Here is a 17,876-nt window from a genome sequence, read left to right on the forward strand (position 1 = left end):
CTTTATTTGAAGGGGTGTACATAAGACTGACATTACACTGTCATAAACATGACATAACACCTGTTATGAACATAAATGACTCTTTATGAATGTTTAGGACTGTTGTCATTAATTGTCATTCGGTAAATTATGACACTATTAAAGCAAAGTTGACATTGTTTAAAATGTCTTTGTTATGACAACTTGACATTAACAGAAACAAGGTTAAGTTTAGGGCTTGATTTGGGATTAGGTTAAATTAAGGGCTTGGGGTTTTGTTAAGTTAAGGGCTTGTCATAACAAAGACATGTTAAACAATGTCAACTTTGCTTTAATAGTGTCATAATTCACCAAATGACAATTAATGACAACAGTCCTAAACATTCATAAAGAGTCATTTATGTTCATAACAGGTGTTATGTCATGTTTATGAGAGTGTAATGTCAGTCTTATGTACACCCCTTCAAATAAAGTGTTACCCTGTTTTTGTCGCCTTGAAGCTACATTAACACTGGGCTGTCCAAATAGTGTGTTGTGCCAAATTCACAGGCCAGATTGTGCCTTTAGCGTCAACAGCAAAAGAGAAATGAAATATAAATGATGACTTTTAGAATGTCAGTGTTAATGAGACGTGTGTAGTTGGCAGAATGTCTGTAAGGTTTACCTCCTTGGCGAGAGCCGCTATGTAGAGGCAGGTGAGCGGCGTCTGCTCAGCTGGTTTCAGGACGACGGTGTTTCCGCACGCAACCGCCGGGGCCAGCTTCCACGCCGTCATCATCAGAGGGAAGTTCCACTGCGCACAACACGCAACACGCACACACAAGCCGGAAAAATCATGCAACTGACACACTGGGTGGTCACGAGTCAAGTTCAATAACTCATCGCTCCTAAGTCACTTACTCTCATTTTCGTTCTGTCTAAACATAGTCAAGTGAGAAAATGTTCTCGGCACCGGTTCGGTGTTTTCGCTTCCCACAGCATTCTGAGAAAGTCGGGAAATTGCAACACATGTGCAATGGAGCCGTATCGCTGTACAGCACGCAGGCCTGTGTTATTTCTGCCTTACAGAGAAGCCCATGGGGCTCGGGGCAGAACCACACGCTTTCTGCACTCTTGCACAATCACCAGTGTCTCCTTCATCCTTTTCCTCCTTTCTTGTCATTCTCCCTCCCTGAAAGCCCAACAAGTGAAATCCCTTCTCATTTCTCATTTATAATTACTCAACCTCACTGGCACAGTAATTTAGGGGTGGGAGTGGGGGTGGAGGGGGGGGGGGGTCTTATTGAGTGGGTTTTATCCAAATAAACAGTGACTGTCAGCGAAATACTGGAAAATCAGAACATAATCCAATAAACCGACCACTTTCTCTTTCATAATCAGCCAGGTTCTTTCTTATCTGCCTTTCTCTTCCTCTCACTGCTGTGCATGTCACTTGAAGAAAGGCTTATACTCACGGGGATAATTTGTCCGCAAACTCCGATGGGCTCATATCTGGTGAATGTCAAATACTCTCCATCTGTGAAGGAAAACACATGCAGACATAAGCAGTCACACACACACATAAAAAAGTAAAAAATCTGGGTTACTAAATCCTAACTTTTGCTGAAAAGCTTGAAAAGTAACTCAAACACATGTTAAAAATTTACCACCTGACACCGCCGCTGTTGTCAACTCAAGATGCTAATTTGTAAATGAATCCACGCTGAACATTCCTGCTTTCTTTACCCAAGTGAGAGATTACGTTTCGAGGCCTGTGTGTGTGTGTGTGTGTGTGTGTGTGTGTGTGTGTGTGTGTGTGTGTGTGTGTGTGTGTGTGTGTGTTTTAGGTCATACAGATGGGTGTTATGCTGGAAAGGTTCGCTCATTCCTCTCGCATTAGCTGAGTAAAAGGAGGTTGTTACGGAGGGTGTGCCATGCTTGTTCACGCGCCGCAAAAACAATCCATATTGAGAAACGTGTGTAAGAATTTATTACAACAGCGGTCAGCTGATTGTTGCCTAATGTTGCGTTTGGACGCAATGATCAGAGGAAGATGACAAGCCAAATATTTGCTTTTGTGGGAAACAGTAGAACCTTGTGAACAGCGGTGAGCCAAAGGTGCTCGGCATAATGACACTCCCTATTCATGACACGCTGCCTGTGATACAAATTTAATACCGCAAGCCCCGGTTTAACATGCCAGAGAGACAGAGGGGGCTGTTGATGGTGGGTGTACTGCACCGTATCCTGACAGGTGAACAAACAGGACTCCTTACATCATGCCGGCTATAGGAATATCCCTGCTCCTTTAATGTAAAAAAAAAAAGAAAAGCCTCCAAGAGGAGCGAAACTCAGAGCACAGGCCTGGGAAAAGGCACACCGCGGCCGCTCTGGCAGCAGCAAATAACAGAAGCTTTGAGAGGAACAATGCGGTGGTATCAACAGGTTTCTCATGTCCGCGCTCTCATTCTTTTTTTTTCTCCTCCTTCCTGTTGAAATCGACAGCCGACCTCTTCAAACAGCAAATTTCACTGTGTCAGGGGGACGAAACTGGAGGCTGCAACCTTAGAACAGTGAATGGATAACAGGGGTTGGGATTATCCACCAATTTGTTGTCTTTCTTTTCTGAGTATGAGAACACTTCTTATGCAAAATCTAGAATATGTAAATGCTCCAATTTTGTTATAAAACAGCTACTAAATTTAAATGATTGCGTTAGCATTAGTCTTTATGTTTAAAGTTTACATCTAAACTTAGGCTTTGATAATAAAGCGTATTAATACAGATTGATTAATGGATTAAAGTAAATATGTTTAACGTTTGGCTGGTCATAACTTACATCTAACTATGCCGCTTTTGAGTGACACCTGTTATCTTTTATGCTTGTTCACCTACATGACACATACGTTAGAAAAATCAGGTTATCCATGCTGTATGTAGTGCCTCAAGGGCCATAAAACATGACCTGTTACATATTCGTAAATGTTTCTAAATACCCAGAAGGGAGCTTATGATAAAGAAAACGGCACTAGAAATTAAGGGCTAGATGATATAGGAAAAAAAAGCATATTGATAAAATAGAAATCATATTGATCGATAATTGTCAACAAATTCTAAACATATATTTACTTATATATAAGTGCAGCCCTGGCTTTTTTATGCTGTTGTTTAGTGACCTATTTTTAAATGCAGAACACACAAACACTGAATTTAAGGTCAGCCATTTATTCAACCAACTTTTTTTTACCAAAACTGCAAGTTTTTTTAAAAAAGAAAAAAGAAAGTGTGCTCTCTGAACCCTTTGAAGGGGGCGGAGCTTGGTAACGGAGCGTTCCTGGGTCTGCGTTGTGATTGGTTGGGAGGATGTAACGACTGTAGTATTAACCTTCATGGCTAGAATGCAAAAGGAAGGGAAACTGTTATTCTGTTGACCCTTTTTATTGACCCGTTTTTTCTATCGATCGATATATATTGTTATTGAATTATCGTCTAGCCCTACTAGAAATATAATTAAGCAACCAAATTTCCAGTGTTTGACAGCTTTTCAGCTTTGGTAACCAAAATTAGGCTTCGTTTTAAATCACACTCCAAACGACACCATCATTTTCAGCTCCAAAATCATATTTTTGGCTCTTTAGCGGTCATCAATGAAGTTGATTTCCTTCTACCCCTGCTGTAGTTCCTCTAAGCAAGCTCTCACCCATTGGAATGGAGGTTCCATGGATCTTGTCTGCATATCCGGCAAAGTATCTAAGGGTCTTTATAGTTGCCTGGAGATCGACAAACAGGGTGGGCAGGAAAGGCTTCCCACTGTTCAGCGACTCAATAGTCTGGGGAGAGAAGAGGGAGACATTTTGGGGAAAAAATGTGATATAACCTTGCGATCTGAACCAGTTCATGCTTTACACTCACCCACGGGTGAAAAGTGACACCAAGATAACATTGAACTACAAATACAGCCCGTCAGTTCTCTTTAAGGCAAGGCAAATATTTCTATTTGCCAAGACGAAGGAGACCGAGAGCAGCTTCGCAGGAGGAAATGAAACGCACCGGAAAAGTTTGGAAATACAAAAGGAAAAGAAACAAACGGATAAAATGAAATAAAAAAAAAAACAGTTTTGCACCAGAATGCTGATTAGCCCTTATATACATAGATATAGAGATTCATTGTTCATCCACTTACTGCTAAATAGACGCTGTCTCGCTCCACCAGGTCAGCCAGTTTTGCCAGGAGTCGTCCTCTCTCCGATGCATCCATCCTTCGCCAGACCGAACCCAGAGAAAATGCGAGGCGAGCAGCCTGGACCGCTTTATCAACATCCGCCTACAAGACACGATAATTATCTCAAATATATCGAATGATTTAACACTAGTGATGTTTTCAGGCTAATAACATGTCTCAGTGAAAGAAATGTGTTTGAAAATGTAATTTCATTGGCTAAAGATGGATTATTAGATTGCAAAGCTCACAAGTAAATAAAGAAACTATATAAATGGATCTGTCTCCTAGTTAATAAGGACATAATATCTGTTTCTATAGACGTGAAAAATATCATAGTAAAGCTACTCGGGATGTAAGTGTTTATTGAGGGTCAATAGAGGACTTTATATTTAGCATCCTTGTGAGTGTATGCAAACATCATTGTAAAATAAGGGACAAGTAACCTTCTTTTCCTCAATGTCAAACCTTACATCAGACCAAACAGTTCCTGTTTGCTATTTCCAGCATGCCAAAATAAGGGGAAAATTTGTTTAGAGTTGTTTTCCCCTTCAGATTTAGAAGTTTCACACACATTACATTAAAACTAAATTTAAACTTTAATGGGAAGTCCAGATGATGATATCATGGCTTTGCAAGCTTTTGATGAAGCAACATTTCAAACACTAAGTCCTTTTGTGACATCATGGGAAAATCAAAACCGCTGAAGTGAAAACATTGTGTTTCATTCAATAAGATTAAACTGAATCTTATTGACCTTATATAATGACTCATTGTCATTATATATATATATATATATATACCCCTAATCCTGAGCTCTGATCAGATTCAAGTGAGGATATAATTGGTCGATAATACTACCAGTCAGAGAAAAAAAACTTAAACCTTAAACTCTAATATATCAGAGAAATCATAAACAGACCAACTTTATCTCAAAATAACATTAATGTTATATTAATACCAATGTTTAAAGACTATATTGCAGTTTTACTTATCCCATATACCAGTTTGTAATTTAAATAGAGCAGCAGTGCCATGGTGTTGCTGCCATAATGTTGGATTGTGTTATCCAGGCCTCTGGGCTTGTTCTGGACTTACCTTATCTGCCTCCTGGACCTCACAGATCTGCTCTCCGGTAGCCGGGTTGTAGACGGCGAAGACCTTCCCACTAACGGAGTGGTGCCACTCATTATTGATGAAAATCTGCAAAAGAAACGTTTTTTTTTTTACTTTTTAGTTGCATGCAACAATTACCAATTCAAAGTTGATTCCATTTTGACTGCTGCCATATTGCAACAGTGGATGGAAAGGATGATTACTTCTTATTGCATGTTTATGCTACATTAAGTAACCTGGTTGTCACACTATTGTGGCTGCAGCAGAGCGCCTTCCGTCTGTGAAACACTAAGAGCTCTCAGGCAGTAGGCCCAGCATGTCCAGCCTCTCGTGTAAACGATATGGGAGAATCTCTGGAAATCTGGACAGAGATTCCTGTGTGTCCAGCATTGCTCTCTGGGGAGTGCTCCACCGTGCAGACAAAGGGGGGCGGTGGGAGTGTGAGACTCTGTGTGTGTGCGTGTGTGCGTGCAGGTGGGGATGGAGGGGGATAAATCCCTATCAGACACAAGACCCCCAGCCACCCAGCCACCCCCCCAAGCAACAGAGACACACGTTTCACAACATCGCCGCTCATTTACGAGATCATAAAACACGGCGCTGCGCTCGGTTCCTGTGAAGCGTTAAAGCGAGTCTGCCGTTAAAACAACCGCCCGGGACTCCAAACAGGACGTCTTTAACGTCCATAACGAGCTAAAGGAAAATAAATGTTTGGACAACGGCGGGGAGAGTGAGGATTGTGTCGGCGAAAAAGAGTTTTCTGGAGCTCCAGATGAAGAGTCCGACGAAATGCGAGGTGTGTCTGCTGAAGGAGACATGTTTAGATTCATTAGGAGGGGCGCGCACGGTCTGTTTTTAATGGCTGTCAGTCCTTCTGATAGATAGAGTGCAAGGAGAGCATCTGCTGGCATAAATCCCTCTGTGTATACATGTGCTCTTACCATCCTTCTCTTCTGCTCTGGGAGCAAAGCTGAGAGGCAGGGTTCAAGTATCCCACCGGCCTGAGCCCTCCTAAACTCTCCAGTATGTTTACCCTAATAAACACCGCCCTTTAAGTGCTATTTAATTGGCTGTAAACCTCTTTTTCTGTTCGCTCTCAGGCTGTTATGGCATCCAGCTTATTGACCGATAACGTAGACTCGGTTATGCATATAACCTCAGAGGAGATATCTAAGATGTTGCGTCACCCACACGCCGAAACACACATGTAGCGAGACTCCTCTCTGGCCCCTAGCATGTATTCTTCCACGCCTTACAATCGGAGGCCACCTTTAATCTGCTGCTCATTAAGAGCACTTCATAAAATTGTCAGTAACTATAAGGAGAAGAAGGCCCGCCGCGAAAAAAAAAAAAAAAGAAGAAGAAGAAAAGAAAAACAACAAAAAGTCCTGCAGAGCACTGAATTAGTTTTTAAATTTATAGGGGCCACTGAAGTGGGGCACCCTAAATCAGAGGAGCCCCCCTGACAGCCTCAACAGCCTGGGCAAGAATGCGGACCATGGGCAGCTTTATCCGTGGCGTAACCTCTCTCGTTGGTTGCGCCTAAAGGAGAAGGGATAAAGCACGACGACAAAAAAAAAAAATCCGCTGTGGAGCAGGCCCCACCTAAATCACGGCTAGAAAAGGACCACTGTCAGATGCCGCTTGGCTCGGCCCTCTCGCTGGGCTCAGACTGGTGCTGGACTTTTGTCCCCGGTCCATTGAGGGGTTTGATTAAGATGACAGGCCCGGGTTGTAAATCAACTCTCAAGGTTTCTTAAAATTACTGTTTTAGGATCGTTCCGACAAGGGGGCAAAGAACACAAGGATGAAAAAACAAGTGCAAGGGTGCACATTTTCAAATGACTAATGGTGTTTTCTTTTCCCTTTCCCTGCAGGGTCTTTGCTATCGCTTCTCATAATGGGTCTGTGTTTATGAAAGTTTAAGCCGCCATCGAGAAAGTGCAGTAAAACGTCTCCTTTTATTACTAGAAAAGCCATTAGTTTGTTTTTTACCAAACAACACTTTCAGTTGTAAATCGTTGTTCAACAATCAATAAATAGGCTTTACCGCTGGCAAAACTAATCGCACCCTTTGAACGGTTTTACATTTCGACATCTTACAACCACATAAATTTAATTTTATTTGACTTTTTTTCAGAGACCGACGTGAAGAAGTGCACATATTTAAAGACAAAATAATACAAATCTGAAAATGTTGAGTGCGTTTCTGTAAAGTCTTTGTAGGGAAAACTTGTTCTACCATTCTACCACATTTAGAGAAAAAAAATGCTCCCGTTCTTTTCTGCAAAATAGTCTGTGAACACCAATTTGGACGTCTTGCCACAGATTACCAGCTGGATTTAGGTCTAGACTTTGACTAGGCCATTTTAACATATTTTGTAGGGACGTTTTTCTGCTGGAAGGTGAACCTCTGTCACCTCTAACAGGTTTTCATCCTGGATCGCCGAGGATTTAGCCATCCTCGTATCAAATTTATCTGCTAATTAAAAGTTTCCAGTGCAGCGTGACACCTCCACCACCAGGGTGGGTTCAGCTTGACTTGTAGTGTTAGTTTTCTGACACATGCAGGGTTTTTAAGGTTAGCCCAAAAAGTCTAATTATGGTCCAATTTTACCTGTGCACCTTCCTTCGTGAGATTTTTGTCGTCCCTACATGGCTTGTGATAAACTGCAAGAGCCAGGCTGATCTCAATGAGGGCCACATTTTTGCAACACATTACTAAGAGCTGAACATGTTCTCCCCAGCTGAGCTGTGGATCTCTGCAGCTCCTCCAGAGTCGCATCGTTTTCACAGAACAGCTGTATTAACACTGAGATTAAATCGCACACAGGTAGACTCTATTTAACAAGTGACCTATAAAGGAAACTGGGTCAAATTTTTCTTTTTTTAGGGGTATCAAACTAAGTAGGACTGGGTTCACATTTTGAAGCAGGTTTGCACTTTTCTAGACATACTGACCACTCAGAGCGCTAAAGGCCACAGCCACGTTCATAAAATCGCACTCATAGACAATTATACGTTCATACAGATGCAGATCGGTATCCAAGTGTCTTGCCCAGGGGCACATCGACAGATTGCATGAAGAAGGTGGAATCAAACCCTCCACTTTCGTATTGCAAGAGGAGCACTGTACGCACTGAACCACAGTTGGATTTTTTTTTTGGCAGAAATCTGTTTAAATCGTTTTGCTTTCACTTCACGGTTATGATCTACCTTGTTCTGCTCTATCGTACAAAAAAAACAAACGTATTAAAAAAGGAGAAAGAGCATTAATTCTTTTGTAAGGAACCGTATGACGGACGCCTGAGGTGGACGAGAGCGAAGAATGGAGGCCAAGAATGTCTGCACAGGTCACAGGGCAGCTGCAAATATTTAGCATTGCCCGTGCTTTTCAGTGAAAGCTGTCAGTCCCGTCATCTGCGCGGGCTTTATCTGGGCTTTAACCTAAAGATAGGGAATGATGTAAACTCACAAGTTTTAAAATTAGGCTTTTTCATCCCCGCGCCGTTTGAGTCGGCTACAAATTGCTTCCTTGTGCAGAGATCTCATTTCTGACAGCGGCTCTCGTTTTAAAGAAAAAAACTTTGGGTAAACAGTTTTTCCTAACATTTTGTGATCATTAATTTTTTTTTTAAGTGCCCTGCAATGGGAAGCAGGAGAAGCCAAAAATACTTTCTGCTGCCAACGAAACATCTGTTTGGCTCTCTGTTTCCTCTCACGGCTCAGATGCTAGCAGGCCGAAGGAATGTGTGAAGCCCCTTTGCCTTTTTTTCTTTAAAGCAGGGAGGATGGTGGCTGGATTAGGGACGTGTGTGTGTGTTTATGCGCCGCACCACGAGATCCCACAGCCCAGACGTGTCCTACAGGCTCTGAAAACGCTTCGTCTGAGCAGGAAGTTTCATATCCTCCCCTATCGCAGGACCTCTGTTTCCTTTCTACATCTGGATGGGTTTCAGAAAGTCTTTATAATTACTACTGTTACAAGTGAGGAGAGCATGTGAAAGGGGAGAGCCGCCGTGGGTTTTCCTTTTTTTTTTTTCTTTCCTCCTCCTGCTTCTCTTCACATGTTTGACACCATGGAGCCTTCATGTTTTTCATTCACACTCCCAGAGACAATGCCACCCCGCACTCCTGCCTTTTGGGGAGGGCGACCCCTCTGTGGTTGACTGGCATACATCTTTTTCCTGTCGCCGCATGTGTGAGGGATGACTCCAAGACTATGTGACAAAAATAAATAAATAATGGATTCAAGCACTGCTTTTTAAAATCAACTCAGTTGTTTTCTCAGAATCCATTACATTATTTTTTGAGAGGTCTAGCAGTAATACTGTTTAAGTATTTCAGAAAAGTTTGCACGTTACTCAAAAACCTGCTGCTTTTAATTGAGCAAATATGTTGCTATATGAATATCCAAAACGTTTTATGATGATCAGACATTATATCAGATAAATTATTTCCTGCATTAGGCGAGTAATGATAACCCAAATTATGGCTATTTCCTAAGTGCCACAAAAAGAACACAACTTTCTAACAGGCTTTTTTTTCTTCTTCAGAGGTCTACATATTTTTGTTTAGCATTTGGTAGAATAACTTCTAGAGGAATATGATTTGGGACAAAAGTTTTGGGGTTTCCTTGTACAAGCTTCTCACAACGGTTGGCTGGAGTCGTGGCCTGGTCCTCCAGGCAGATCCGATGTAACTGAGTCAGATCTGTGGGCCATTTTGTTCATGCATACCTTTACGGCTGTGACCACAAATAGTCTTTGGGACAGAAATTAGGGCTTTACTCCAAAACATCGACTTTGCTGTCCCTAAGCCACTTTGTGAATAATTTTGTGCAGTCATCGTCCACAAATGTTTTAATTAGTTAAATTATTTTTTTCCCTGTGTGCATTTATAAACCCTTGTCTCGGTTTTAATGTTGCTTGTGGAGTGATGGCCTCTTCCTCACTGAGTGGCTTTTCAGCCCATGTCAGTCCGGGACTTGTTTTAACATGGATAATGTTTAAAAAAAAATCTTATCAGCTTCCTCCATCGTCAATACAAGCTCTTTAGCTTCTCTTTTAGGGTTGATGTGACCATTTCACACCAAAATAAATTAATCTGTGGGACACAGAACCCGTCTCCTTTCTGAGCGGTACGAGAGCTGGACATCCCAATACTGTTTATATTTCAGTATAATCATTGGAACAGATGAAGATGGCTTCTTCAGACATTTTGTCAAGGAGGAATACGAGTTTTGGAGCTCCACAATTCCCTCATAGTGATATTTTAGATGATTTCTTTTGATTTTTTTTTTCATGATGCCAAACAAGGAAGCGGCAGGTCTTAACGTGCATCCACAGGTGTGCCGCCAAAAGATCCTCATCTTGACTTTTTGCAAATACAAATTTTGGTAATTCTAACTTGCCAATAGAACAGGAAAGTTAAAGTCGGATTACATGTCAGACAGTGAGGATTAAAGGTTTTATGTCTTTTTATACACAGTATGTAAATATCTGCTTTTCAACTGTATTTTACTCATTCTTGTTAAATGCTGTTTTGGTGTGCCATGTGTTTTTAGAATGCACACACATCCTGTTTTTATTTTTGGTTATAGTAATAAAAGAATAACTCCAAAAAGTCTAAAGTGTCAAATATTAGAAAACCAGGCAATGTTTAAGAAAAACAACTAAATCCTCCTACAATTATTTCTTGCGTGAGGCTTTCAAGGGTTAATGAAAGAAAAAAAAACCGCCAGATTCATTGCCATGCATCACCAATGAAAACTGACCTCTTCGCTCTAATTACTGGGGGGTTGACAGGTTTCCTGTGTACTTTACAGTTTTTAAAACTCAAGTCAAGGGAGTGTTAAAGGAAAAAATTTTGCATCGCTTCACTCTGGGGATCAGTAGACAGAGAGGAAGTCATTTATAAAGAAAACGCCGTGCTCTTTCACGGACAAATAAACACTGAGGAAGGCTGTGTGTGTGTGTGTGTGTGTGTGTGTGTGTGTGTGTGTGTGTGTGTGTGTGTGTGTGTGTGTGTGTGTGTGTGTGTGTGTGTGTGTGTGTGTGTGTGTGTGTGTGTGTGTGTGTGTGTGTGTGTGTGTGTGTGTGTGTGTGTGTGTGTGTGTGTGTGTGTGTGTGTGTGTGTGTGCGATAAAGGAAGAGTTTAGTGCAACAGATTTATGAAGTCAAGTGTGTGTGTGTTTTTTTTTTTTTTTATAATGACACCAAGAGGATTTACACGTCGAGCGAAGAACGGAGAGGAAGTTAGAGGGGTAACCTCGCTGTCACTGCTCTCCCTTCAGCTGTGATTAAGAGACCAGGGGACATGATGCTGACGTCTGGGCCGAGACGGTAATTTACATTCGCTGCACAAGTAGGCATTTCACACCAACGGACACATTGATGGCAGTGCACACTTAGCCTGTCACAACCATAGAGATGCTCGCTGCAGAGCTTTGCGGCCATGTGAGGATCGTACAAGGGGAGGGAAGAAAGCAGGGAGAGAGAGAGAGAGGAGGCTCTCGCTGTGCTCGTCATGATAAATCATCTAGCTGTGCCGTATCCTCTAACTTTGGGCTCTGTTTGATCTTGATCGCGGTAAGATGGTGGTTTTGAAGTGAAAAACTCCAGGACTACAGGTCAGGCTCTGGCGAGGCGGGGCCACTAACCCACACAGTGAGGCAGGGTCATAATTTACACCCCGGTGGACAGCACCATAGCATCGGGGAGCCCCAAACCTCCATCTGTACTATCTCAACCAGTGACAGATTGATGGAACCTCCTCTTCACGCAAACCAAAGAGGACGTCTCTACATTGACTGCTTAACAAATACACAAGTCCTCAGCAGGCCGATTCAGAGCGAGTTCCTATGGTGAAAAGTGCACTTATGCCACCATGCGCAAAGCAACAAAGAAAATTTATACCTTTCGATTAGATTAGGAGATCTGTAACTCTCACACACTGAACAAGGCTAATGAGCTTTGGTAGCTTGTGGTTCTCCAGATTTGTGGCGCCGCTATCAGAGGTTGTTATCCAATTATAGCCTCAATAAAACCAGCGTGGAAATTGTTAAAAAACAAAATGTCTTCAATAAACAACGTGAGTCAACCAAGCGTTTCATTTAGATGAAGTGAAATAATCATAAAACACTTTTTTTTTTTATTTAAGTTTAAAATGAAATCAGTATTGAAATAACGTGTTGGATTTTTTTTTTTAACCACACGTTGAAAACTTTTATAGACTGCTCTGTGAAAGCAAAGAGAGAAAAAAAAAGGAGCAAAGACCCACTTTTACTTCCCCCTCCTGTTAAATTTGTCCCACCAAGTGTCTGGTTTAACAAGTCATTATCACTAAGCTGTGCAAAAAAAGAAAAAAAAAAAAAAACACAAAGGCCAGAAGTATCACCTGCTAAAAGGAGCGAGACTTTAACCAACTCACCCTCGCTTGCTTCTGCGACGAGTGGAAAGCCATAAAACATCAATAAATTGTCATCATCACTCTTTTATTCATGGCTTCCTTTATCAGCATTGAAACTATTTCTGCCAGCTGTTGGCGACTTCTAGCAAAAAAAAAAAATACTCTCGGGGGTTGGGGCTTGTGAGCAACCACATCCCTTCTTGTGGTTTTGGCAAGAAATTAAAGTGGTTTTTTTTTTATTATTATTATTTTAAAAAGAGAATTATGCATGCATTTTCCCAGATCTGCACACAAAGGGAAACGTCCAATACAGTTACACAATGTGGCTTTGAAAGGCGAGCAGTTCATGACTCGGTGAAGGGACAAGGGGCAAACCTTAGTGGCAATAACCCTTTTTTTTATCACATGTCTCTCTGTTCTATGGGACATCTGTCAGGGCATGATAATGTATCAGCCATATCTCTGTTTACAGTTGCGCCTGATGCAATCCATAGATTGAAATCCAAAAAAAAAAAAAAAGAGGTTACTAATTATCGTAATTAGTACTAATTAAAATTGGATATTTAAGTCCCAAAGTGGACAAATTCAAGGAAGAACGCTGTCTTTCCTGCACAGTCAGCGGGGTGGAGATCAGGAACCGGGTGTGAAGAGAGTCCACGTCAGGGGCGCCCATAAATCACGGCCCTTCTACCCCCCCAGCACACCGAGCCAACAGGGACCCGACGATCAAAATTCCTGGGAGTTAATTCACCAAATCACTCCCTGAATTTGCTCCTGTACTCCGTCGTGTCCAACCCTTCGTCTAACGCCCTGCATGCGTCGCGAGAGGGAAACGAACGCCCGGGCTCGACTTTCAGCATGTACCATCCTCTGCGTGCTTGTGTTAGCCGCGTGGCCTTTGCTCTGAAAACACCGAGATATGTGTTAACAGCGAGCGCTTACTCCCGGCACGCTATCATTAATCTGTCCTCCGTAAGCGCCCTTTTGTCTTGCAATCATAAAAACACTTGTTGTGCAGGAGGACCGATTAAGAGGCCACAAACTGGAGCGGGCTGGGTCCTGACTGCTCAGAGCTGGCGACGAGACCTCCAGCTACACATTCCTGCCGGGATCCAAAGAGGGAGCTGATTGAATCAATCTACTCCAAGACACGCAGGACCAAGATAAAGAAATAAATCTCCAGAAATATGGCAGAATAAACTAACATATTTCAGTGAAAGTTGCCTCGAGATGGTTAAACTGATTTCCATCCCAATGGTAAAACACCCTACTTTGGATTAAGTGCTTTTTATCATTATGTACCATCATTTGTATCAGACGTCAGATACTTTTATTCGATTCATTTTCCTTTTTCCATTTGCTTCTGGATCTCCTGGACACCCCTGCCAGCAGAGACGACCAGCCAGCCACCGCAACACACACATTCTAACCTCCAAACAATTTATCCGCTGAACCAACTTGAGGTCAATGAAGACAAAAAAAATCTCTCACTCAGGTCACAGCATTAAGCTGCTATTTGGATTTGAACTGCAGGTTGCTTTGACATCATAAATGCCATAAAAAGCAAACACTGTAAATCCAAAAAAAGGCTTTTGCGTGAATTTCTCTTAATTCCACCGAGGCCTAATTTCACTGTGAGCTATTATAATGTAAATTAAGTGACAAGGAAAAGGGGGAGAAAAAAACATAAAAGCTTCATGATGAGAACGAAATGGAAAACAACAGAGGGGCTTTTTGTTCCAGATTTGCTGTTTTCTATAAAAAAATTTAATAGCCCCATAAAAATGCAGTTTATAAATTGGTTTCCCGCTGCGACGTGAAATAATGTAATAATGTCTGCAGCCCAGGTGAAATAAAAATCTGAAACAGCATGACAGGGGGAGCACGTGACTGGTTATTGGAAATGTATTACCAGCGCCTGGAGCACGAGCGCGCACCTTTATTATTGCCACATTAAAAAAAAAAACTTTCAATTTAATTTGGGCTCTTAAGGAAATTAATTAAAAGACGTTATCATAATCGTCGCGGTGCAAGTAAAATGTTAAGCGTAGTAGTGCGCATGTAATGCACTGATAGTCTACAGGGAGCATGTGCGAGCGCAGTTATAAATAATAGTTTAAAAAAAATCTTAAAACTTAAGTAACGCCACTAATTGTAGCAAGTACGCTTTTCGTTCAATTTGGGACTTTAAAATATTAATAAAGTTGTGATATTCTGTCCGTGACCGCCGCGCAAACTCTGGAAAAAGTCCAGCTCCCGGATCTGACCTGTGCGCGCAGCCTGCGGCGGCGGCGGCGGAGGCGGAGGCGGAGGCGGGTGGACGGAAACAGACCTTGGTGTGCTTGATCTCCGGGTTGGGCACCGGCGAGGGCATCAGCTGGAGGGATGCCATGAGAGCAGCCGGGTCGCTCTTCACCTCTCCGGGGATCTCGATCTTACTTGAAGTCATCACGGCTGGAGCGCTCGCTCGTCTTCCTGCCTGCCTGCCTGCCTGCCTGCTTCCCTGCTCACTGAGCCTTTTTTTTTTCTCCTCCTTCCAGTGGATTTCTGATTAGAGCTTCGGGTTCCTTCCTGGGTTTATAGCCAGGTGTCGGTGGTGGTTCGTTTTCATTGGGTGAAGAGAAAGGGGGGGAGAAAGGGCCGTCCTTTTGAAAATTAAATCCGAGAATTTACATAAATGACCTCAAGCCATGCGCGTTAAGGAGGAGGAACGCACGCACGCACCCCACCCATCCACCCACCTCACCTCACACACTCCCGCCGTAGTAGTGCTCGCTTTCCTCAGTCGCTTTCACTCAGCAACAGTTGGGAGTTTTTTTTTTTACATACTTATTCATAGTTTTACATACACACAAATATGCTCATACCGCCTTGCCGCAACTTATGGCAGAGATCTGGAACTGATTATCGCACACTTGCGCTCGGCAGCGATAATAACGCAGCGCATTAACGTTGCGGCGGTTTTAGACTGCGCTTTGTGCAAATGGGTCCCAGACCAGAATCATTTTTAATTAAGAATGCTGGCTTCTATATGTTATACAGAAGAAGAAGGGGGGGGGGGGGAAAAAAATAATGTTTTGGTTCAGTTTATAAATAGAACTTAATCCACGTCGCTCAAATGCACGAAAAATAATAGCCCCGGCCATCATTACCAATTTCCTGCATATAGGTGACATAAAAGTGTCACACTCCCTTTCAGCTCGCTCTCGCCCTGTGGGCTTATTTGCCTAACACAACCTCCCCACGGCCGGCGCTGTCATGTAAATTGCGGACTACAGGGATTGCTGCAGCTCGACGGGGTGTTGTTGGCACAGATTTGTCCTGCAGGTGATAATTCCTCCCAGAGACTCCTTTTCTTTTTTTTTCTTTTTTTTTTCCCAAAGCGCCCAATAAACATCCGCAAATCACAGCACCCGAGGAAAAGTGTTTGCTACCTTACAAATGTGCCCACATTTACATTTATGTTACAGACTGCCAAATGATTTCTAATATCGGATAAAAAGAACCCGAGGCTATCCAAACCAACTCATCCCCTATGTTAAAGAGTAATTACCTCCTGACAGAACAACTAGTAGAGCTTTCAAGCCATTTCATAACTGCCATTGAGTCTTTTACGGCACTGCTGAGGAATTTCTTGCTCTCTTTTCTTTGCAGAGTTGGTTTTAATTCACCGTGTGTACCAGAGCTTCTCTGTTGGCTTTAAGTCTGGACTTTGACTAGGCCAATCCAAAACCCACCTTATTTTGAGACATTTAGAGGTGGGCTTGATTGTGTGCTGTGGAAGCTTAAAGTACAAACTGATGGCCAGAGAGTCTTCTTTGGGATTTTCTGGTAGACCACAGAGTTTGTGTTTCCACCAATTAAAAGTCTACCAGGTCCTGAAAAAGCACACAGTAGACCAAGACAAACTCACCACCACGTTTGACTTTTTGTATGATGTTCTTTGTATGAAATGCTGTGTTTGGTGTAATGGGACCTACATTTTCCAAAACGTTCACATTTGTCTTGCAAGTCTGCAGAATATTTCCCGCAAAGCTTTGGACATCATTAAAATGTTTTGGGGTTTTTTTTTTTTTTTTTTTGGTAATTGTGAGACGGGTCTTTGATTTATTTTTCGTCTACATTGTTTTTCACCTCAGAAATTCTCCACCGTTGTCGTTTGGGCCCACTATTTCTCATTGTTGAACAGTAAAATCTGACCTTAATAGAGGCAAAGTGAGGCCTGCAGCACTTCAGATGTTGTTCTGGATTCTTTTGGGACCTCTTGCATGAGTTCTCTGCGTGGTTTTGGGGTAATTTTGTGAAGGTGGCCAGGAAGGATCACTGCTCGTCCTTGACGTCTGCATTTGTGGACAACAATACTCACAGCGGTTCGCAGGAGACCCACAGCCTTAGAAATGGCTTCACTCGGGGCATAACATGTTGCTTTTGGAGCTGTTTTAGCCCCTGCTTCATGCTGCCAGTCAGGTTCTATTTAAGTAATTTAATTCTATAGGAAGCAATTCAACATGGGTTGCAAGTGGTATTGAACTCAGCCATCCAAAATGACATTGTAAATCCAAGTTGAGTCATAACATAATGGGGATGGGAGTCAGGTTGGTTCTGATAGCTTGGTTGCCTTCATAAATAAACGCAGCATTTGAAAGATGATTAAAAAAAATCATCTTTCTATTTACTCTAGTTGTCTTTACCTGACAATAAACTTTTTATTGATCCAAATCATTGAGGTGAAGTCAAAGGAAAGCAAAAATAACTCCCAAAAACTTTCAGGAGGGCACATGGTCCTCTCCTTACGACACAAATGCATTCTCAGTTCAGCGAAGACGCAGCACGACGCAGGATTAACGAAGCTCTTACTTGTGTTTGAGATGTGCATCGACAAACAACAATTAGGGACATTTTGCAACTAAAACTATAGCACTTTCCTGCTCGGTTAATATGACGCCTTTACAAGCCGAGCCTCTTGACAGGACAAAGAAGTTTGGAGACAGATGTAGCTCCATCATTTGCAAAGCCCTGAGTGGGTGCTTTTCCTCCATCAGCACATCAGTGCTTTTTCACAGCCTGGGCGACACTCTCCAAAGTGTCTGTTTCACATCAAAGAGGACGTGCCTGCAGCCGTGACATTGATTAATGGATTCAAAAACATCCCGTCCTCCGCCTGTCTCCTCAC

At 42.4% G+C, this 17,876-nt stretch overlaps 1 protein-coding gene across 1 annotated transcript in view; it reads right to left on the reverse strand.

Annotated features, from left to right (window-relative positions):
- Positions 1 to 15,276, reverse strand: part of aldh1a2 (aldehyde dehydrogenase 1 family, member A2) — a 33,864-nt gene extending 18,588 nt beyond the window's left edge. The window contains exons 1-6 of the mRNA XM_012855179.3: positions 15,036 to 15,276; positions 5,276 to 5,380; positions 4,142 to 4,282; positions 3,659 to 3,788; positions 1,434 to 1,495; positions 644 to 772 (exon numbers count right to left, since the gene is read on the reverse strand). Of these exons, the coding sequence (XP_012710633.2) occupies positions 644 to 772; positions 1,434 to 1,495; positions 3,659 to 3,788; positions 4,142 to 4,282; positions 5,276 to 5,380; positions 15,036 to 15,152 (684 nt within the window). The 5' untranslated portion in view covers positions 15,153 to 15,276. The remainder of the gene's footprint in view (positions 1 to 643; positions 773 to 1,433; positions 1,496 to 3,658; positions 3,789 to 4,141; positions 4,283 to 5,275; positions 5,381 to 15,035) is intronic.
- Positions 15,277 to 17,876: the final 2,600 nt, after the last annotated feature.

Source organism: Fundulus heteroclitus, chromosome 4 (genome assembly GCF_011125445.2).
Source record: "Fundulus heteroclitus isolate FHET01 chromosome 4, MU-UCD_Fhet_4.1, whole genome shotgun sequence".
NCBI classification, from domain to species: domain Eukaryota; kingdom Metazoa; phylum Chordata; class Actinopteri; order Cyprinodontiformes; family Fundulidae; genus Fundulus; species Fundulus heteroclitus.